The 25,345-nt window shown below is 30.6% G+C and overlaps 1 protein-coding gene across 3 annotated transcripts in view; it reads left to right on the forward strand.

The window, feature by feature from the left end:
* Positions 1-724: 724 nt before the first annotated feature.
* LOC142318319 (transmembrane protein 135-like) overlaps positions 725-25,345 on the forward strand; it is a 60,946-nt gene continuing 36,325 nt past the window's right edge. Inside the window, exons 1-4 of one of the 3 annotated variants that reach the window (XM_075354891.1) lie at positions 725-880; positions 6,963-7,081; positions 8,976-9,099; positions 10,991-11,142. In XM_075354891.1, the coding sequence (XP_075211006.1) occupies positions 725-880; positions 6,963-7,081; positions 8,976-9,099; positions 10,991-11,142 (551 nt within the window). The remainder of the gene's footprint in view (positions 881-6,962; positions 7,082-8,975; positions 9,100-10,990; positions 11,143-25,345) is intronic. The other 2 variants (XM_075354892.1, XM_075354893.1) reach the window with 2 other exon arrangements.

Below are 25,345 nucleotides of genomic sequence, written 5' to 3' on the forward strand. Positions count from 1 at the left end.
TTGAAATATAGCGTGAGGAGAAATTGACTTGCGCAAGGCAATAAATTATATTACTAGGAGTAAGAAATGAATTCAGTCATCATTTACAGACTAACTACATCCTTGAAATGGATATATATGATGAGCGCGTTTTTTTGTTGTTTTTTTTTTAAATTGTTCTAACTGATTCATATTAGTCGCAAGTAACAAAAAAGTACGTTTTTTTTCTGTTGATTTATTTCTTTGTGATTCCACAGGTATGTAGTACGTAGTTATCAATCTGAAAGCAGGATTGAACCCACGTTATTCGAAACCGGTATTTGAAGACGTGCCCAATAAAAAAATAACTGAAACGAAAAGCAAATCTTTCTTTTCCTTTACTATATATAGCACATGGTTCCGACAATAATTATCTATATTAGTGGCACAAATATGCAAATAATAGAATTAATGTAGTTGACATCGAAATTGTTACTGAATTTTTTCATTGACTATTCATCGGTTCCACTTTCAAATAGACTTACAGAAAGAATAGTCTAGAGGTCTTTTTCAACTATTAATTTTGTAACATTTAAATCATACTTTTTTATTTCAAGTTATTTTAATTGTATAAAATAGAGTTTCATACTTAGTTTTTTAAATGATTTGTTACACATTGTTTAAAAATGTTAAACATGATATTTAAGCGGTAATTTTAACGCATAAAATAAATATAACTTTTTTTCTTGAAAGATAAACGTTCATCATGAGTGTTCTCAGCAAGCAGGGAGTGGATCAGCTTCATTATACAACTGCATGCCATAGTTTTCATCCGTGGTCACCGAGCTGTTCTAAAGCGATTTGGATGATGTGGTGGGACTGTTTTAACAGTGGTGGCAAAATTTTCGGACTCGCATATCTGGTTAGTGAAACATATAATTACACTTTAGTAACTCTTTATTACCTCATAGAATTAAAAATTTTCTTTTTAATACAAAAATATAAACTAAATATAAACTTAAGTTAGTTATTATCATTGCTATCATTACTTTATAATCTCAATACTTCTTAAATTAAAATCCATTCAATAATTAGGCGTACAGTTAAATATTTTTAGAGTACGGCTAGACCTAACAGTTTTTACTAGGCGTTTAAACATTCCTCTAGATACAGGATTTACAATTAATTGTCTTTATCATTTATAACTCGTACGAGAAAATTTAGATAATATATGTAGTACATATTTCATAATTATCATTTATTTTTAATTTTATAACTTTATAACCTCAATTAATTTTATCTGTATGTGTCATACTTTGCGATTCGTTATGTGTTTCCATTCTTGGTGAATAATTAAATTAGTGTTTAGTCATTTATAAATTTATGTTTATGTATTAATTTACCTAAACCCAAGATAAAAAAAATTAAAGAAGGACTTATCTAGACTTAACGTTCTGATAAACTATAACTGCAGAGTCTGAGAAAATGTCTCTATTAAGAAAATATTTAAAACCTGTAATTAAAACACAGATTTATTAGTTCCAGATATTAGCGTATAAGGTCTAAATAGGTTAAATTATTCGTTACAGTACAAAAATCAAGTTAGTTATTTGATGACATTTTGTTGTTTAAGTAGATTTAGTTGAATACCGATTTCTTACAAAACATTTCATTTTTAACTTAAGAGTAAACACGCTAACTTTATCCTTTAGCCTGCAGTTTGATGTTAAAAAGAACGAAGAATGTTTTATAGATAAACGAATAATAAGAATAATACCGTATTTCTCTTTTAGATGAAACAGTCCTTTCAAAGTAGACTTGCATCCACTAAAAGCATAATATCAGCTTCCCTGAATTATTTACATTGGTTGAGTAGAATACGTACAATTAATTACGGAAAACGAAACTTTTAACGAACGTGTTTGTGGGTTAATTACTACAAAAATCCACCGCTTCATGAAAAGGTTTGACTGAATAAAATTTACTTTCACTTTAAATACGCAGTGGAAAAACTGCTTTAAAAGAGATAATGTACATCTTAAATATACAAACAAACTATTTAATTAATAATTGTAACTCTTAAATAACTAATTAATAATAATTAACAACTAATTAGTAATAACTAATGAGTTCTGTTTAAATTGTGCGGTTTAAGGTTACAATTTAATCATACGAGAAGAGTATAAAGTTTAGAATTGTACATACAACATTAATTACCATTTATGCAGGAAAATTGCATATAAGAAAATGAGACGGAAAACGTTATTCGAGTTCAGTTGGAGTTAAATGAATAATCAAAACAATGTTTTCGGAGAAAATTATCGATTTTTATTTAGGTTATACAATACTTTTATAGTCAAAAGTAATTATTTAGTTACTGATGTAATATGGAGGATATTTCCTATGTTTGTTAACAATAACTGGAATTTTATTTTGAATAACAGAATTCAAGTTGCTTTCTATTCTTCCAAAAATTTTGCCTTCTATTTTTCCCTTAGTTAAAATAAAATATAATTAATTAATTGTAATAACCTATTGATTAAAATATCAACATTCCCTATTGTTTTTTGTTATTATTTAATTCAATTGTAATAAAATATCAAAACAAGGTTTTTTGTTTCAGTCTGTTTATTGTTCATATAGTCGGTAAGCAAACAGCCTATTTGAGTTAATTTCTTACTCTTTAAAACGTTAACGGCTGAATTTGTCATAAATCCTGCGTTAAACGTTTTTAAAAAAAACATTAAACGTTGTAACCGTTCAAGGCTGGCTAATAAAGTTGAAATTTAAGCTATTTCATTATTGAATTAGCTATTGTGCAAGGGCTTACTTGAATAAGAAGTTAGCTAGCGCTAGGATTATTGTAAACTTTGAAGCAAACGAAACTACTACCTCATTTACACCAACAATATCAACTTTCATCTTACTATACTATTTTTCATCTAAAAATATCGACTGAAGTATTTCACATAACCATTATTTATTTACGTAAAAACTAGTTTTCATTTCTTTAATTAGTTATATAAATAAATGTAATAAATATATATAAGTCTAATTTATTTCACTTAGAATGAAAGTTTTATAATTTTTTAATCGATGGATAAAATACTGATTTATTTTTGCCTCATGTTTTGTCTCCACCACCGAATAAATAGCTGGTAGTATTGTCTTGCCTAGTTTTAATATAGTTATTACCTTACGCCTTTTCCAGCAGTCGCTTAGCAATGTGCCAGGAAAATAGATTTCAGGTTGTAGAGTATAAACAGAGGAATAAATAAAGAACACTTTTTCTGATTTAACAAATAGGTGAAAGCTAATAAGTGTACATTTAGATTATTTATCAAGAAATTCCAAGAAAAAATATTTCATAATTTCGAAATTATGAAGTGTGTAATTATAATAAGTAAGTAAGAACATTAAATTTATTTTTATTGTTCTTACTGGATTTGAAGGTGTAAGTAAAGTTTTCGGGGTCTACAGCGAGGAATGGATTTATACTGATTAGTATTGTAAATAGTATTGGTGTTTTTGTGCTCACCTATCACATTTAACTGAATTGGATAGTAAATTTACTTATTTTAAATTAATAAAAACACAAAATCCGTTTCTAGAGACACTTTCCAGTACATCTCAATTTACGAGAGTGACGGACGATATGTACATAATAAGGAGCTAAATCCAAAAAATATAATTAAAAAAATTACTATCAAATCCAAATTCAAAATATTAATCAAAATAAAAATCTAAAAACAATAATTAGTGTAACCCTAACATTAATTAGTGAACGATGTACGGGTAACATTAAATATAGTTTCTATTAATGAATAATTTGTTTAGCATGCGAAAAGTTACAAATTATAAATATTTTTAAAAAAAAATTGACAATAAAAACTCATCATACGACTAAGTAAAAATTTTCGAAGGGTTTTTATATATTTATTATTATTTTTTTAACATACATGAATTGGCATTCACCCAAAGTCAGAAGACGAAGATACATGGACTGAATTTTGATACCTTATTCATGAAAATATATGCTTTTCTAAAATTAATATAAATAAGGTATTTATTACAAAAAAGTATTTTGCTTTAATTTTTCAGTGCCAATATAGAACTATTTCTTAAAATAAGTTCCATAAATTGAATTTAAATACTTATTAAAATCAATTTTCACATTTACCCATTTATTTTTTTTTTTTAATTAAAAATATTTGGCTATTTCTAAACTATCATTACTTATCAATAATTATCATTTTAAATAATTTTATTATAAAATTATTATTGAAATGTTTATAGATTATATTATTAAATAAAAAATATAAATAACTCAATGAATTAAGTAATTAATTAATTATTTTATTAAAGTACAAAAAATGCAAGGCCACCAAGTTATATGGCTACCAGGAGAAAGAATTTTTATTTTAACACTTAGAAAAAAATTGGAATACGGGGTAAATTTCTTCAAATTCAACATGTTAATGTAGTCAGTATAAAAGTTTTCACTTTTAAATAATTATCAACATTTTACGTGCACATTTTTAAAGGATAATTTAACGAATTCACAGAATTTCAGAGATACCGTATTCTTTTTCGTAAAATATTTAAATTTACTAAATTATAATTAAATTTAATCTTTGTAGTTAAATAAAATCAGACTTACGCTGGCTGTGTGCATTACGAAATGAATTAATTGTGTAATTCATTTAAGACAACAAGTTATTCGTGACAAACATTTACATTTTTAAGTGCTTTCAATACAAACCAAGTAGAAAAACAAATGCTAAATGGGTATGTACATAAGGTAAGTAGAATAAGCAATGATGATTTGCAACTTTCAATAGAAGAAACTGAAACATACAAAAGAACTCTCTCTCTTTATGTGTGTGTGTGTGTGTGTGCACGCTTGCGCGTGCGTATGTTTTTTAACGGTTTATGTTCTCTCTTAGACTTATGTTCAAACAGAAGTATAATCTCAATACATAAAGAACAGGGTGAAATAAGTGTAAGTTCATTCACTTATAGAAAATAAAAAAATCTGATGTGGGAACTATATGACTTCCTTGTACGCCTATTAAATTACATATACTAATTTTTTTTTAATGAAAAGTACATAAAAATTTATTTTGTTAATAAGTTCTGATACTTTTTAATATTTTTTTTTCAATATTATTGAATTATTATTTATCATAAACATGTTTTTCTAATCAGAGATTAATAATTATTAACAAATCGATATATTTAAATTAAAAAAAAAAAAATTAAAAAAAGGAGATGAAGAGTGATTCGAATCAATGTGGCTTCCCCCCTTTTAAGATCCAATTATTTAAGTAAGATTTCATTTGGCTATTACTCTGGAACCAATGAAAATAAGTACCACTTATGATACTTTGTTGAAAAGCTCTCAATGAGAGCTTATTACTGTAGTTAAGAAAAAGTAAAAAATTTAAAGTTTTTTGATTCTGGGCTTTTTTGGACACTTTTGATTCGGTTGATTGCAATCAAAAGGGGAGGTGCACAACTAGATGTTACGACAGTCCTAAATCCAAAATTTACTTAACATTTAGAAAATTTAAAGGTATTACAATAATAGTTTTTTTTTATTCTCGACATAATAAAAAAAGACTGACAGAAAGAAAGACAAAGAGAGAATTGAGAAATATTTGACTCAGCGTTGTCTGCGGTTATTAGTACTCTATTCTTCGTAAAATATTTTATCTACGATACAGATATTTTTGGTCATTTGCTTTTCTAATTTCTTCTTGTTGACACTACCTTTGCGTTCGGTTTGTTAAGAGCCAAGTAAAAAGTTGTTAAAATTTTTTGTCAGCGAGTACTGATATGAGCCTTCAACTAACAGTTTCAAAATCTGTGAAGTTTCATTCATCTCACCTCATTTTATGTTATTTTTTATCAATCATTTCAAATCATTAGAGTACCTGCATACACTGTTATTATTATATTTTAAGATGTTACTTCATTTTCCTAAGGAAAATTATTTATAAAATTTAAAATCATGTAAAATAAGCTGTAAGTTTTATAGTAATTCCAGTTTCTGCTGCGTGAAACTTTTCATTTATTTCTGTAGTACGTATCTAATAAATAAATATTATAATAGAGACTGTATTAATTTTAAATACTGTGTCATTTCAATCAGCATTTTGCCTCTTACTCAAAGGAAACTAATGTGTTCAATAACTTTACTCAAAAATGCCAACCCTTTAAATGTTTTCGAATATTGGTAAAGCTGTTTACTTTTTTCTATCGGATGTTTCTTTAATTTTTTGTTATTTAGCAATTCATTCGACTCGACTGGAAATTTTTTAAAAATTTTACTAAGTATAAAAATTTTAGTATAAATTTTGAAGTATATCTTTTTTAAGTGATTTACAAACGTTTCTACAGGAGCAGTTAAAACATTCGTCAGTCAAATTCAAACAAAATATTAGACGGTTTATCTGCTGGGTTTTTGAGTTTCAGAACAAATACCATAATAATTAACAACTCCCTATCAAAAGAAATCGTTGACTGATGGAATACTGGTTTAAATTACGATTGAAATTTTAAAGAAATTTTTAGTCTCTTTAAGATTCTTTCCATTATATTTCAGAAAGTTAAAATACAGTGCTGCGACCCCAGGACTCTTTCCTATCCCGATTTTATTGTTATTTGGTCTACATAAATTAGCTTACAAATATTATAATTTTAAAAAATTAGGTAAAATTTTTTTTAAGCTTTGATCCTATTGTAATATTTTGAAAAAGTTCTATCTAATTATTCAAGTCCTTTCGTGATTTGAAATTGCTCGGCACTTTTACTTCTGTAAAATGTAAAAGTAAGTTTAAATTTGTATTAATCCGAAAACGTTAAGTTTCGTTACAGAATCGTATTTTATTTATAAATTGCACTCAGTAATCTTTTTTTGTTTTTTTTTTTTTAGATCTATTATATTAAAAATATTTAATGTAGAGTTAGAGATATGACTTCTAATTTTATTTTGGAAATAGTTACAGTATATGATTAAAAGCAAAAAAGAGTTCTATTTTCTTCTTCGCTGTTTCGTTGGTACTCTCTTACACTGCGCCTTCTCGGGATCATTATTCGTTGCAAGTAACTGCTTTTTCAGGTGTGTGTATATTTTAAATCATACAATTAATTACTTTACATTTTGTAAACTTCTAGATGCACCCGATGATGGTGTTTTTTTATATAAGATGCTGAGTGGTTAATATTGATGCGATCAATTTGTATTTGATTATGAACAGATTTAAATCCAAATACAAATGCGATGTGCAAGTAGTTTTGTTTAGATTTTAACATACACGTTACTGCTTTACGTAGGACATTGAGATTCGGTTATTTTCACTGTCTTAAAATTAGATGGCTCTGAAAGAGGTAAACTTTAACCGAGCTTACTGCTAATTTAATAAAAAAGTCTAATGTAGACGCTACATGACTTCCTTGTACGCCTATTAAATTACATATACACATTTTTTTTAAACGAAAAGTACATAACATTTTATTTTATTAATAACTTCTGATGTTTTTTGATATATAATTTTTAATATTATTGAATTATTATTTATCGCCAAATCTTTTTTATTGTCAGGGCTTAATAATAATTAATAAATCATTGTATTTAAATTAAAAAAAAAGGAGATGATGTCTGACTCGAACCGATGTGCCTTCCTCCTTTAAGATCCAAATATTTAATTTATTAAGATTTCATTTGGCTGTAACTCTGGAACTAATGAAAACAAGTACCGCTTATGATATATCGTTGAAAAGCGCTCAATGAGAGCTTATTACTGCAGTTAAGAAAAAGCCAAAAATCCAAACCTTTTTGGGTACTGTTGGTTCAGTCGAATGCAATCAAAAGAGGTGGTACACAACTAAATCCAAAATTCAACATCCTATGGCTAATCATTTTTGAGTTATGCGAAATAAATACATACGTACTTATTTATGTAAGTATACAGATGTCACACCAAAAGTAGTCAAAATGAATTCGGGGATTGTCAAAATGGATTTTCTGTTGAAATCTAAAAATCGAAATTTTTTGCGATCACAGTGCTTCTTTTACTTCGTGCAAGGAAGTAAGAATGATAATCTAAAAAATAAATAAATTGTCAAAAGGTAGAAAAAATATCTTGGAGGGGAAATAATTAAATTTGATATAATTCGTTCAAATAAATAATGGTCAACGGTTATTGAATTAGATTGTAAAATTATATTACGCTCAAAAACTATTACAAAAACTTTGCTTAAAATCTAAATCAGGATGACCATTTGAGTTGTTAATACAATCATCACTGAGGTATACGATTACTCGTATGTAAGAAAATAAAGAAATAGATTTAAATTAAAAAAAATATAGACAAAATAGTATTAAGTGAGAAAGAAAACAAAAAACCTATAAAATGAGTACTTTTAATAGTATTAACGATGAAAAGATTGTATTTTTTAACTATTATTCTAAACCCTGCGTTTCATAGCTACTGTTTATTTGTCAACTAATATTTATTATTATTTCTTTTATCACTTATTACTTAAATTTATATATTAGTACTCCTTTTTTGCACTCAAGCTATCCAGTTGTAGACAAACTGTTGTATGGTAGACTGAGATAGAGTACCTCAAATGTTGTTTCATTAACTTAAATTAATGAGTAAAATGTACATAAAAAAATTTAAATATAATGTATAAAAATAAATAAATTATTATAGTAGATAAGATGCTTAAAACAATTAAATTAAGGCATTACAAACAAATCACGTCACTCTTCTTTTAAACACTACGATAATTTTACCCTGCAATATTCTTAATTACTACCACCTACAGTATTGGACAGCTTTTACGCTGGACATTTATACATGGCTACAGCTTTTCAGAAATTATTTTTTAGTTTCTCCCTAAAAAATGTAAGATTTTGCACAAATATAAGACTTTACACAAATCAATCAAAAAGGTGAAAATGTATTTCTATAATAAAAATACGAAGTATGTTTTTTTTTTTTCAGGCGTACGTTCAAAAGATTCAATTATTACTGGATAGGTTTCGGCAACGGAGTAGTAAGTAGTATTCCAGTATTCTTTGAACATCAAATGAGAAGAACTAGTTTAACTATTTTCTATTTAAATATGGTAATTACCACAACTAAATTAATTAGTATACATAGGAAATACGTGATACACAAAGAATAATCAATTAATCCATATAAAATTCAACCCCTCATCTGCCAACGTGTATGTTACTGAATATTTTTGTCAAATCTGAATACTTGAAAATCGAATGATATGTTTGTTTTTCGACTGTAAAGGCAAGTTATGAATGAATCTACTAAAATTTTTCATTCATGGCCTAAAATTAGAATTTCATAAAATTGTAACCGATCTAAGCCGAAAGTGAAAACTACTAAAATCGTAAGCAAGAACATTTTGTAACTAAATTTTTTTACCTTTATTATTCCGTTATTTTACACAAAATTTGTTTAATTTATGTTTATTGTTATGCCTGATGTTTAATTTTATACATATTTTTAAATCTTCTAGCAATCCTTTTTAATAAATTCATCCAAAAAAATTATACTTTCAGTTAAGTTCAAAAAGTTTCAATGAGATTTTAGCTGACACATATACATTTATATTTGTGAGAAAAAATAAAGTTTTGCAAACGCTTTTATAATATATATTAAATAATATATTAGAATAAATTAAATTACGGCAATTATTTCAAAAAATTACTTTAAAAAAGCATTAAACTCATTTACAGGAAAGAAGAAGTTTACTACAAGAAGTTTTCTTCCTTGCCGTGGTAGAAGGATCTAGACAAAAATTACAAATTTTTCAAATAGATTTAATAAGTGTTTTGTAAAAGCGGAACCTAATTTAGCAAAGCGCATAAAACTGGGTAGTACTGTTGTTGCTGTTGAGGAATATGTTCTGATTCTTTTTTTAAAATTAAATAAAAACAATTAAGAACTTAAGAGGGTAGATAAATGGGTTACGTGAAATTCAACTTTATGTTATAACGGTATTTCAAATGACCTTTTGAAACAAAACATTGATTTTTTAAGCACCTTAACGCATATTATTATTATTATTACAGCTTAATTAATGTTATATTTCACTATCGTTTTAAACTGACAAAATTATCATATTGTTGTATAAGGCGAGTGCTAAGACCTTCGGCGAATTACTGTTATATTTTTTTATTAAGTGTTCTCATAATATGGGAAAGGGCTGAAAAAGACAGACTTGCTAAATATTTAAAGGATCATAATGTTTGGGTTCAGACGAGACAGGACAGTCTAGTTTGCCCTATTTCATTTAACCTATCATAAGTAGACACCTGCATATCAATTGACGCAATTTATTTTAATAATCATTCTAAGTTAAAAATAAAAAGGAAATGTTTCTTATATGGTCATTACACAGGTATTCTTTCTTTAAAGGTTAAATTGAAATTCCTTGTATAATGACGTCATTCAGGATATTTTAATGATTAAAAGATGGTACGATTAAAACGATCTAACTCTCAATTAAAGGCAGAGAGGAGAAGGATGTTGTTTAGTCTCGTGAAAATGTTAAATCCATAAAATTATAGAAGTTTTCATCCTTATTTCTATAAATTCTTCTAGTTGCCTAAGTCAACATTATTTTTAATAATTATATATTTGATTTGATCCTCTATTTACTTTTTCTTTTTAGTTTTACTTTTGTAATAACTTTTATTGTTTCATTTTTGTATATTGTATTTATATGTGAAGAATTAACTCAAAAGAAAAAATTTATTATAGTCTGTAATATTTTTGTTATTTTAAGTAGGTCTAAGGTCCTAAACTTTAAGTAAGTTCTATTGGTTAATAATGTTTTATCCATTCACAAGCGCAGCCTGAGTGATGCCTTTCAATATATAGCGAAATCTTTAAAATAAATAAATAAATATTGGATTACATAAAATACTAAATATACTAACCTCTTTTCAGTGTGTAGAAATTACGTCTCTAATTGGTTTTTTTATATGTAAGAAAAGGTCCTGGAAGCCTGCATTCGACAGCTAGAAACAAAAGGATTTACATTCATGTCAAAATCAAGTAACGTCCAGTTGTTGTTATTCATGCTAACGAACAGCATTTTAATGTATAAACTACGAGTGGACAAATCTAACCAAGTTTCGTCTCTTTGGTAAGAGTGCACTTCTTTTTTTGGTATGCTTTAAGTTAATTTCCATTTGCACAGGATAATAAACTAGCATTCAGTCACTGTTAGTCCACGAAAGATGCAGAAGAGAGCTAAAAATACGCAAACGCACTGTTGCAACACTGTACTGTCACTGAAATAAGAAATGGAAATGCTTTATCTGATTCATTATACAGCGTAGCTTTTATGGCAGTTTGTAAATTAAATCGCCAATTATGTTTTGCATTTCCTGTTTTTCCTTCAATGGTAAGTAAGAAAACATTCTCTCTGGGGTAATTTAGTACGCGTATATTTCTCTAGTCGTTATTTCAACTACTTTTCAAAGTTGTAATCTATTTTCTCAAGTACTAAAATATAAAAATAATAAAACATTTCAGTAGCCCAGGTTTTCCGTATTCATCTACTAAAACTAACATCTGCAAAAATAATGAAAATTAAAAACAAAAGGTATATAAAATTCAAATTTAAATTTCAATAACTGGAATAATGGATTTTTATAACATTAACATTAATGAACGCTGTTCGTTTAAATTTTGGATTTTAAATTGAAATTTAATTAATTCTTATTTTTAATTTTGCAAACTTCAGTGGCGAAGTGTTAACAATTCAGCCTTTCAGAGTCCCCCGGGTTCGAAACCCGGTCAGGCATAGCATTTTTCATACCCTACAAATTTTCAATTTCATAGGGCAAAATGACCAGAACAGTCGATGCCCATCACCTTAAAAAAAAAACAAACTGTATAACTTTTTAATTAAAAATAAATGTGCAAATGTGATCCAAGCACATTTATATTTTTATAAAAATGGTAAATAATCATTAAATTATCATATCTGTTGTTATATGGAAAAAAAAATTACAAAGATTAATAATTCTGAGGTGAAATCATTCATTAAAATATAGTTAGAAATTGGAATGTATTTACAAACTGGAATAATATAGTATTTCGTGATGAAATTTTACTCTAGTTATCAGTTGTAATAATTATACGGGAAGGAGTGAAACACATACACTTGTTTCAAAATTTTTGTAATTAAGTAAAATTCATGTTTTTTTATTTTGCCGACGGAGGTGGAAATACATTTACGACGAAGTGTCGGGTCCCACTAATGGTATTATCCAATCACCTTCAGCAGACTACCGAATAAAATCACCCTCCTTTCTACCAGGACTCGACCCATAACCGTTTAACATATTACTTCCCGCCGAGTCCTCCTATACCAGCCTGGGAAGGCCGCTACCTAATTTTCAGGACTATCTAGGCCATCCTTCTTGGTTCTGAGAATGCTACCAACAAATCGGGTCACACTCTTTTAGCTGCTCAGGTTACGGAGCATTATCGCAACTACATTGTGGAGGCTCAGTGCTCCGAGATTCGCCTCTAGTGTCCCTCGATCTGCCGCCTACCGAGCACATTTGAAAAACGTGTGCTCGATGTCGTCCCAGTTATGCAGTTTTGGTTCTCGAACCTTTGTTGGCGGCTCTCCAAAGCTGCTCAGCAAAACTGAGTTTCCGGTCAGTCATCATACCGAGGCACTTTGAGGCCGGCTTAGTCTCGACAACCTCGAATCCAACCCGCAGGAAGAGAAGAGAGCTTCTTCGTTAGAACTACGATCTACGTTTTTCTGAGGGCTAAAGATAAACCATGGTCGTCCAGCCAGGCACTGACTTTGTGCATGGTTTGGCTGAGTCTCAGTTGGGCACCCTCCACTTCGTGATCTGCGACAAGTAGCGCAACGTCGTCATTGTGCCCAACCCAGCCATTTTATCAGGCATCTTCAGCCTCAGCAAGCCGTCATAGACGGCGTTCCAAATATCGGGCTGAGTTGAAAGAATTTTTCACGTCCAACGTAATGAGAAGGACCACACGGCGCAAAAAATGATTGAGGTACTTTGCTCGCCGTACCGCCTCAGCAACCTCTTGAAGTGCATCTAGGGTGAACCGACCCTTCCGGAAACTGTACTGGTTGGATGACTGTAATTCTTGATTCATCCCTGCAACCAGTCTTTTCTTTAACAGCGTTTCCGATACCTTACCAGTTGTGTCAAGCATACACATTGGGCGGCAGGAGGACGGAGATTCTGCGTCTCCTTTGGAAAGCTAACCTAGAGATATATGCCTGACCACAAGCTAATTAAGGCTCCAAGCACTTTAATATGGAGGACAGGTACTTGCTGTCATTCAGTGACCTAGGTGTGGCAGCGAATTGCTGTTTAGACGAAGTAAATTTTAATCTATAGATGTCATATATATTTTTAGTAATTGACGGGGTGCGCCTACTCATTTTAGTAAATATATGACAAATGAGCCGTTGGGACACGTAAGCCGGTGGTGTATGGCAGCGCCCTTAGTCATCTCACGCTATTACATTAGCTCTAGGAGATATTTAGGACACTGCTCGTCAAATTCGTTGCTAAATTATAATTGTAATAAGGATGAAATGAAGGATAAGGATAAAATTATAATTGTAAAAGTATACAAATGGGCGCTTGTAGGCATATAGATGCCTACAAGCGCCCATGATGATGATGAGGTAGAATGTGTATATGAAGAGATTGATGAAGCAATTAAACACGTAAAAGGAGATGAAAATTTAATAATAGTTGGAGATTGGAATGCAAGCACTGGAAAAGGCAAGGAAGGAAATATAGTGGGTGAATAAGGGCTGGGCAAAAGGAATGAAAGAGGGAACCGACTTACAGAGTTTTGCACGAAGTATAATTTAGTAATTGCCAACACCCAATTTAAAAATCATAATAGAAGAATATACACTTGGAAAAAGCCAGGCGATACTGCAAGGTATCAGATAGATTATATCATGGTTAAGCAAAGATTTAGAAATCAACTTGTTGACTGCAAAACTTACCCTGGAGCAGACATTGATAGCAACCTTAATTTGGTGATAATGAAATGTAGATTGGGGTTTAAAAACCTGAAGAAAAGGTGTCAGATGTATCGGTGGAATTTAGAGAAGCTTGAGGAAGAGGAGGTAAAGAAGATTTTTGAGGAGGACATCGCAAGAGGTCTGAGTAAAAAAGATAAGGTAGAAAATGTAGAAGAAGAATGGGAGAATGTTAAAAAGGAAATTCTTAAATCAGCAGAAGCAAACTTAGGCGGAATAAAGAGAACTGGTAGAAAACCTTGGGTTTCAGACGATATATTGCAGCTGATGGATGACCGTAGAAAATATAAGAATGCTAGTGATGAAGAAAGTAAAAGGAACTATCGGCAATTAAGAAATGCTATAAACAGGAAGTGCAAACTGGCGAAAGAAGAGTTGATTAAAGAAAAGTGTTCAGAAGTGGAAAGAGAAATGAACATTGGTAAAATAGACGGAGCATACAGAAAAGTTAAGGAAAAATTTAGGGGTACATAAATTAAAATCTAATAATGTGTTAAACAAAGATGGTACACCAATATATAATACGAAAGGTAAAGTCGATAGATGGGTGGAATATATTGAAGAGGTATACGGAGGAAATGAATTAGAAAATTGTGTTATAGAGGAAGAAGAGGAAGTTGAGGAGGATGAAACGGGAGAAGCAATACTGAGATCTGAATTTAAGAGAGCATTAAAAGATTTGAATGGCAGAAAGGCTCCTGGAATAGATGGAATACCTGCAGAATTACTGTACAGTTAAAGTGAGGAAGCAATAGATAGATTATACAAACTGGTATGTAATATTTACAAAAAGGGGAAGTTCCGTTAGACTTCAAAAAAAGTGTTATAGTTATGATACCAAAGAAAGCAGGAGCAGATATATGTGATGAATAGAGAACAATTAGCCTAACTACTCATGCATCAAAAATCTTAACTAATATTCTGTGCAGAAGAAGAAAGGGGCGTAAGGGGAGGAAGTGTTAGTAGAAGATCAATTTGGTTTCAGGAAACGTATAGGGACAAGGGAAGCAATTTTAGATTAATAGTAGAAGGAAGATTAAAGATAAACAAACCAACATACTTGGCGTTTATAGACCTAGAAAAGGCATTCGATAATGTAGACTGGAATAAAATGTTCAGCATTTTAAAAAAATTAGGGTTCAAATACAGAGATAGAAGAACAATTGCTAACATGTACAGCAACCAAACAGCAACAGTAACAATTGAAGAACATAAGAAAGAAGCCGTAATAAGAAAGGGAGTCCGACAAGGATGTTCCCTATCTCCGTTACTTTTTAATCTTTACATGGAAATAGCAGTTAATGATGTTAAAGAACAATTTTGATTCAGAGTAACAGTACAAGGTGAAAAGATAAAGATGCTACGATTTGCTGATGATATAGTAATTCTAGCCGAGAGTAAAAAGGATTTAGAAGAAACAATGAACGGCATAGATGAAGTCCTACGCAAGAACTATCGCATTAAAAATAAACAAGAACAAAACAAAAGTAATGAAATGTAGTAGAAATAACAAAGATGGACCACTGAATGTGAAAATATGAGGAGAAAAGATTATGGAGGTAGAAGAATTTTGTTATTTGGGAAGTAGAATTACTAAAGATGGACAAAGCAGGAGCGATATCAAATGCCGAATAGCACAAGCGAAACGAGCCTTGAGTAAGAAATATAATTTGTTTACATCAAACATTAATTTAAATGTCAGGAAAAGATTTTTGAAAGTATATGGTTGGAGTGTCGCTTTATATGGAAGTGAAACTTGGACAATCGGAGTATCTGAGAAGAAAAGATTAGAAGCTTTTGAAATGTGGTGTTATAGGAGAATGTTAAAAATCAGATGGGTGGATAAAGTGACAAATGAAGAGGTATTGCGGCAAATAGATGAAGAAAGAAGCATTTGGAAAAATATAGTTAAAAGAAGAGACAGACTTATAGGCCACATACTAAGGCATCCTGGAATAGTCGCTTTAATATTGGAAGGACGTAGAAGGAAAAAATTGTGTAGCCAGACCACGTTTGGATTACGTAAAACAAATTGTCAGGGATGTAGGATGTAGAGGGTATACTGAAATGAAACGACTAGCACTAGATGCATCAAACCAGTCAAATGACTGAAGACAAAAAAAAAAAAATTATAATATGTGGCACACACATTTGTGGCACTTTTAGGGCACAGACATTCGGTCTATGATTTAGGGTGGCCGAATGGGGTGGTGGCGGGAGAAATGCCAAGCAAACTACCACCGATGACCATCGTATACTATACTAGGATAATGTACGATTTTTAGATCTATTCAGAGATAAATCCCTTACATGGAAATTACATATACAGGACTTGAGTGATAGATGCAAAAATGCCCTAAACATTATTAAATGTTTATCAACCATCAATTGGGGCTCAGATAAAGAAATACTGCTGAGGCTGTATAAACCATTGGTTCAATCGAAGATTGACTACGGATGTATAGTATATTCATTCGCTACAAATATTCATTTACGAAAGTTAGACGTAATACTTAACAGAAGAATAAGATACGCTACAGGTGTATTCCGTATAAGTCTGGCGACTAGTCTAATGTCGGAAGACAGAATAATGCCACTATAATACAGAAGAGAGATCCTATTGCTAATATTTGGAGCAAACAAATCGGCCTTCCCTATCCAAATAAATAACATAATTTTTTACAATCACCCTTTTTCTGCATTGTATAAACATCGTGCTATCTATTCCAGATCAGCTAGAATAACGTATCACGAATTGAAGAGAAAATATGAAATTGCTTTACCAGAAACATAAGTAATTTCTATATGCGAAATACAGCCATGGCTTTTACTAGCGGTAAACATATGACTGGATCTCTCTCGTGAATATATAAAAAATATAATAATAATAATAATAATAATATTTTTTTATTTATTTCATTTTATTTTACACAATAGAACTGCTATTTAAGCTTTGGCATATTGTACGATCAACACACGTAACACCAAACCTTACATACACATATCGATGATATATATATATAAAATATATATATACGCACACATATACATGCGTGCACACATGCATATATACACACAAATAATATGAATAAGCGTAGATAAGGCGTATTGCTTATGACCATATTATCTCCTATAATTTTACTTTTAAATTTATTTTCATTGAACTGAAAGAAGTCAATTCTTTCATTGTGAGCATTACAATGAATGTTTTTACTTCGTTACATCGCTCATTAGATGTTAGATCAGACCTTCGATCGTACAAAAACAATCTTAGGTTTCTTAATAAGGAACAAGGGACACGAATTTTAGTAGTGGATTCCTGGACAAATTTGCAATACAATAGACGATAAAAGTGTACCAGGTCAAAAAAAGTTCTTCTAGAGGTAAGACTGGAAATGCCCAATTGACAATGGATCTCTTCCTTGCAAGTGTCGGCTGCGAAGTAAAATTTTATCTTGATCCATGAAAAAATCTTTCATGGATACCTTCCACCATATTAAGGTATAATTTATTTTACGTTCCAAATAAGTTCGGAATGTACTAGGTGACATCTCACTACCGATTTATAAAGAAGGCAAGTCCTAATATTGACGAAACTCCTTGCCGTCTATTGTAATAAACCGAAGTTACGCCTTGCTTTTGATAATATGTGTTGAATATACTCACTAATACTCACTAAGGAGGATGATATCGCTCGATTAGAAAATAAGTAACTTGTTTACAAATCGCAATGTCGGTACGTTAATTCGGATATATTTCATTATGTTTCTATGTGTTTCACTATAATTGTGTAGGTAGTAATTTTTTAATGGGTAACAGAGTTTAATATTGTTTGTATTTTACTGATTACTGCGATTACAGGTATTTAATTTTGCCCGACAGGAATTGGGTAATTTTAGAAATTTCTTATTATTTTTATTGTTTTATTATTATTACTATTGTGTTTTTTTTTTCATTTCTCATAAGACTTTTTACTAATTTTAATCTGTTTGTGTAACTACTTATCTTATTGTCTTTTAATAATGAATTAGATGATTTGATAGCGTATGAGTGCTACGATACAACAGAAGTAAATGATTTTTAAAAATTTTAATCCTCAATTATATTTTAACCATAAATATGACCTAAATATAATTCATATGAATATAAGATTATAAGAAAAATGTGTGATGAATTTGTGTTTTACTTAAATAATAGTAAAGTTAAGTTTCAAATTATTATATTGACCGAAACTTGAATCGATGATGACATTGAATTTAATTTCAGTTTAGAAGGTAATAAATAGTCATTCAAAATAATAAATTCTCAAAGAGTGACGGTATATGTTTATTTGTCGATAAAAATATTAAACACGAGATAATGAAAGTAGAGTTAGAAAATGCGAATTCAGTTGATATTAATTTTACAATTGATAACGGGAACCATAAACTGATTGGCGTTTATTTATCGCCTTCTCAGAACATACATTCTTGCCTGATTAGCTTAGATGTTTATCTACAGAATATAAAGACGGATGATAACGTAATTGTAATAAGGAATACGAATTTGAATATTCTTGATAACAATTACCTGATAAATTAACCTCTTAGTATTATGCAACTACATGAATTTAAATCATATATAAACAAACCTACCCGATTACAAAACAGTCTCGATGGCGAAATACAGTTGACCAGCTGCATCGACCATATTTTCTTTAAGAGCGGTTCCGGAGAAGAGTGATCTGATGGGGGCGATCATGAAGTCTGTCTTCACTGACCATTACTGTACTTCTTTTCATATGAAACTTACAAATTTTGTAAAAGATAAGACAACAACCGATAATATTATCAATAAAATAAATTATGATGAACTTAAATCTAGTTTAGATAAAGAAAATTGGAACGACATATGCAATAATAACACTGGTACTATAGGTACATTAGTAACGAGTTTTATTAATAAACTTACTGACTTCTTAAATAAACATAAACAGATTATTAAAATATCACATAAAAGTAAATCATTAAAACAATGGGTCATTCCGAGCATGGTAGCTCGTGTGAAAGAAAGAGGTAAAATGCACCATAAATAATTAAAACAACCTTTTAATACAAAACTAAAAGATGATTATAAGAAATTATAACAAGGAACACATTAAACAATATAATACAGAAATAAAAGTTGATTATACTAATCAACTAAAATATTGTTTTTATTTGATTTGATAAGTTCAAATCAAATAAAAACAATATTAAGCAAACGTGGGAATGTATTAATGAAATATTAGATATGAAAAAAAAAATACACAACGGAAAATTGAACCTAATAAATTAAATAAATACTTTTATTACAATGCTTTATTTATGATAAATAAACCCTTAACGAATGGCTAAAATCTCTTTAAAAATAAAATCACTTATTAATGGTAAAGCATAAAATACATAATTATACGTAAGTAAATGCCATATTAATTTATGCTTTTGACCATTTAATATTTGAAAACCTTAAATAAATCCTTAGAGGTTGATTCTCTATTTTTATTCTTTTAGATATTGCTTTTTTTTACTTTGAATGTAGGGTGCGTTTTATTGGGTGTGAATTTATTGTATTTTATTTTATTTTATTTCCATCTACACTTAAATAATTTTACATTCTTATTCTATGTATTTTTAACTTAATTTTTCTATTTTATTATATTTTTTTTTTTCTGTATCGTGCTACCAAAATCATGTATTTTTATTTAGTTAAATATTGTATTTTTAATTAGTTCTTTTATTAGTCATTCTATTATAATGATATGAACTTGCGGGTAGCGCTCAAGGTTTCTTTTTTGCTTCCTGCGTCAAGGACAAATATGTTGAATAAAATTGTATATATAATTTTCAATTGACAATAAATAATGCGCACTAGAATCAATATTCTAGTGCACACGAGAGTTCAAATTAGTGAGTTCAATATTCTAGTGCGTATGTTTAAATTATAGATTAATTTTTTTTTAATGTCATTTATTTTTATTTACCGAAATAATAATGTTTTGTGTCATTTTAAACCGTAATAACCAAAATAAGCTTCTATGCTCATATTGATAAAAGTAGTTTAAATATTAATTTTAAATTTAAATGATTTGTAATGACTAAAGCTTAAAACTAGTGTGAAATATAAATAACCAGTTTCACTAGGAGTAGGGGATCTTTTTCTCAGAAATGATATACTTTCATTGTTTTTTTGTTTTCATAACAAACATAATCACTTTTTCAAAACATATTTTTGTTATATTAAAATACAAAGGTTTTAAACAGAGATTTTGAGTTTATATGAGGAAACATTGTCAGAAATTTGGGCTTTATTGTAGTCATATATTTGAATGATGTAATTGTTAAACTGAAAGGAAACTTTTCCTGATTTTTAACTATAAAATAACGTAATACGTACATTCAAGAAACTACTTGAAAACACAAAATGTTAGAGGAAATTCCCAAAATTTGTGAATAAGCAACATTGAATTTTATATCAGATTTCAACATAAATGTCCAATTTATGAATTAATATCACATTTTTCGTTCTAACCGCTGAGTACTAGAAGATACTCACTCTTACACGATGTACCTTGAAAATGCTCATAAATTTTGGAATATTGTTCACTTTTAATTTCAGTCTGTTCAGAAGACGAAGTACTAAGGTATTCTTCCTTCAGAGATTTTTCTAATTACGATTATTGTGTGTTTCTATAATTCGTATAACACTATATTAGTATAAATCCAGATATTTTTGTTATTGAGTCCTGTCCTATTTATGATGAGGAAGCTCAGTCAGGTTTATAATTTGAAGACAAGAGTTAGGGCACAGAAGTAGTATCTGTAGTGTTGCGAACAGCAAAACTAGGTATCGCAACATTCTGTACACTATTTTTATGAATTCGCACATGCTTCAATGCTTTAAGCTTGTTCGATGAAAACTACCAGAAAAATTAACGATGACTTCCACTATTTTAAGTGATAGTTACTTCGATGTATAATTCATATACAGTAATTAAAGATTATACTGAGTGTTTGACTCCGCATGATAAAAAATAAATTTTAGAAAAAAACCTTAACGAATGACCAAAAACGTCCACATTATATTATTGCAAATGCTAGAATGAATTACCTAAATTATCATACACTTACATATAGTAAAAGCTTCAATAAAACGTTCAAAGCCATAGCAGGAATTATTTTATTACTAATATAAAAAATAAAAGAAATGCAGTATTTTCGGATAGAAATTTGTTAAAAAAATTCCTACGTTCATTTTCTTTCAGTATATTGTTATATTGTATCTTATTTATGTCGTCTAAGACAGGCAGCTTAAGATTTCAAAATTGAATAAATATCTTCATTTACTGGCATCAGCTGCAGTTAATCTCAAAAAACACAAAAAAAAAAAAATGAAATGAAATAAATATTTTTTACGTATAATTGTTTTTTTCCCTTTTATTAATGTATGTTCGTCATAATTGAAATTAAAAGTATTATTTTATTATAAATATCTGAAATATGTATTTCAGAAAAGTATATATTTTAATAATCCTTAAAAGTTTACAAACATTATTACAAACTAGTTTAGTTAAAAACATCTTATTCCATCTTATCCAATCCTGTAATTAAATAAAATCTTAGAAAAATTTGTTTTTCATTCATCAAGTTGAAAATATATATCCTTTATGTAGAATATGTAGGACATATGTCCTACATAGTTTTTAGTTCTGGAGACTCTCTTTCAAGAAATTTTGTCGATGTGTACATGAAAACTATACTTCATTTGTAGTTAAACGAAATTGCGACTAAATTTCAATTGCAATTGCAGCACACTCGCTACTCGACTATATTCCTTGCCATTTACAAATGCGGCTATAGGATATGGCTGCCGCCGTAATGTAAATAAATTATCCAGTTAGTGATTTGCAACATTGCCGTTTGTACCTTCGATGTTACACTAGTAACTTCCGTCGTTTTCAAAACAGTTCACTTACATTAATTTAATTAAGACTAATTTTACATAACATAAAAGATGAGTCATAATAAAAGATAATTTTACGTGACTTTTAACGTGAAGTTTTGCTGAATTCATACTAGCCAATCGCACCCTAAAAACATGAATATAACGGCGACAGTCGAGCAACAATGAAATAAAACAAAAAAATTAAAACTGATTAATCATTCTTGAATATTGTGGCGGAAAAGTAGATTTTCTAATTACGTTTAAATAAAAATTTTGTTTTTCATTTATTCATACTGAAAAGGACTAGTTCAATCCCTATTAACTAACTTCAAATAACTTATCTAACTAACTTAATCTATACTTATCTAACTAACTTAATAACTAACTTATCTAAATAATTAAAAGTTGTTTATAAACTAAAATATTATACGTAATAGTAATAATAATAATACACTATGTAAATTACTGAACCATTTTCAATAATACTAAAAAATATATGCATCACTGGTGTTTGCAGAAGTTGGCTGTATTATGAAAATGTCGACGAGAAAAGTAAAAAAAAATAGGTCAGCATTATAAAAAAATATTAATCATTATATAACATAATTTACAATACTGTAAAGCTAAAAGTAAATACATTTTTTAATTATACCTGTTACTTAAAATGACATTTATTTGTAAAGCTCAATTGTAAAAAAAAAAGTATTACATCTTGAAAGTATATAGTAGCTGAGAAGAAAACATAGTAATATGAGAATTTGTAATATAATATGATATTTAAAATACGAGCTATTACCATCCGTTTTATTTATTTATTTATTTTTTTTTTTAAGGTTTCAGGGGCATCGACTACTTTGGACATCAGCCCTTTACACTTCAAAAACAAAAGAAATAACGGAAAATATTTTCGCCCCTGACAAAATAGTAGCGACGTAGTCTGTAGACTAGTCTTGTCAGTAAAGATCATCTAATAAATAGACTTGTCATGCGAATAAAATCCTAAAAGAAACACACGTGGGAAGGGTGTAAAAGGTCCTTGCCACTTAAAAACATTTTTTTCTCTCTACTCCCCTGGGCCGGACCGACTTGATGGTATTACGCCACCCAGGGGAGTGTCCGTTACTCTAATAGGCCCTCCCCGCCTACCGGCTATGTACCGGCATGGCAGGTCAGGCCTACCGGTGGCTCTTTTGAGATTTTTTATTCTCTATTATGTCCTCTATGGAACCACATCATACCTACAAGTCATGATGTGATCCCCGGAACTTTCATAATATTCTCTTGTCCGTACAGCACACCCTAAGGAGTCCTCAGCGGATCATTGAAACCATCTCACCTAAGCATGCTGGCTCTCACCGCTGAGGCTGTCCACCCAACCTAACATACTAGAAACCCATACTTCTTTCATCTTCATTCTTCTGTTTTAGTACTGTCTTTATATAATCAGCGACCTTCCTCCAGTTCTCCTTACTGCTGAGCATGAAATTCATGGTTTCCTTCGGCGTTTTTCCATGAATACCTGCGTCATGTCTTAGTCTTATCCATTTATTACATACAAAAAACGTATGCTCAGAATCATCGTCCTGTTCGCAGTACATGCACGTGGGTTCATTCCTTCTTCCGACCTTATGGAGATAACCATTGAAACACCCATGTCCCGTCAGGAACTGGGTGATCCAATAGTCAGTTTCTCCATGCCGCCTGTTTATCCATCCTGTTAATTCTGGAATTAAGGTTCTTGTCCATCCAGTCACTCCAGCCTCCGCCCATCTCTCCTGCCAGATTCTATCTATGTTTTCCCTGACTTCATTTTCTGCTCTCCCTAAAAACCTGTCGGTTCTATATCTGGCGATAAGGTCAATCGGTAACATTCCCGAGAGCACACAGAGGGCCTCGTAAGAAACAGTTCTATAGGCAGATACTACTCCCAGTAGTATCCCCCTGTGTGCTCTCTTTAACCTGTCTCTATTTCTGCTAATAGTGAGAGCACAACTCCATGCTGGCACGGCATACATCATTGTTGACACTACGGTTGTCGCTAATACTCTTCTTTTTGATGCCCGAGGAGCGCTCTGCTTTGACAAAATTATATTTAGGCATTTAGTCAGTTTCTCCGCACTCTGACAGACACTTAGTACCTGCTCAGTAAATCTGCAGTTTTTCTGTAAGATGATTCCAAGATATTTTAATACTGTTACTTTCTCAATATTATAGTCTCAAATTCATATATCTACTGGCTGCAATACACGTTTTCCAGTGAATTTAATGTATTTACATTTTTCAATCGAAAGCTGCAATCCCCTATCAATGAGCCATCTACCAACTGTCTCTAATGCAGCGTTTGCCTTGTTTTTAACTTCATCGATCGTTCTGGCCTGCACAAGGATTGCCAGATCATCTGCGTATGCTATAATTTGTACACCCTCAGGAAATGTTAGCCGAAGCACACCATCAAAGGCAATGACCCATAAAAGTGGTCCAAGGACTGAGCCTTGCGGTACTCCGGCGCTCATACTAAAGGATATCTCTTGCTCTTGCGCCTTGACTTTACAGCTGCGACTTTTGAGGTATTCCTCTACTTGCCTTCTCAAGTACGGGCTAATTCCCTTTTCAACCATGGTCGCATTAATATGTTTCCATGGAATCGACCCGAAAGCATTCTTCACGTCTAAAGAGACAAGCAAAGGAATGTTTCTTGTCCGCCAAGTACCTCTTCTAGTTTCGTTAGCCCAACTAATCACCTTACTAATTGCCTGAACTGTTGACCTGCCTTTCCAAAAACCAAACTGATTAGCACTTATTTTCGCACCATCTTCCACCTCCTGCACTATACGGCCAGCCAACATTTTTTAAACCACTTTTCCCATCGTGTTGAGGAGGCTCAACGGTCTATATGTCAATTGTCCTGTATCATTTGTGCCTTTAGGCAAAAACACAACTTTTGCCTCCTTCCAACACTCCGGGAAAGTCTTGCGAATCAGGCCGTAGCTGGCCACCTCGAGTATCTCCCAAGGTGCTTTCTTGATGAGATTCTTAATTAATGCAGCTGGTATTTGGTCCGGTCCGGGGCTATTCTTAGTCGCAAGCATGCTGCCAGCACATTGCAACTCGCATAAGGCAAATCTTCTGCTATCGCATTCAGTGGGGTTGCGCTCCTCAACAGTTATATGCGGGAAAAGACTAGATACTTGTGTTTCAGCCCAATCCTTGGAGAGTATCGGAAGCCTTCTGCCAAACCTCTTTGTAACAATTTTAAAAGCCATGCCCCATGGGTCACTGTCTAGTTCAGCACACAACCTCGACCAGTGTATTCTCTTCTCTTTTT

This window comes from Lycorma delicatula, chromosome 1 (genome assembly GCF_047948215.1).
Source record: "Lycorma delicatula isolate Av1 chromosome 1, ASM4794821v1, whole genome shotgun sequence".
NCBI classification, from domain to species: Eukaryota; Metazoa; Arthropoda; class Insecta; order Hemiptera; family Fulgoridae; genus Lycorma; species Lycorma delicatula.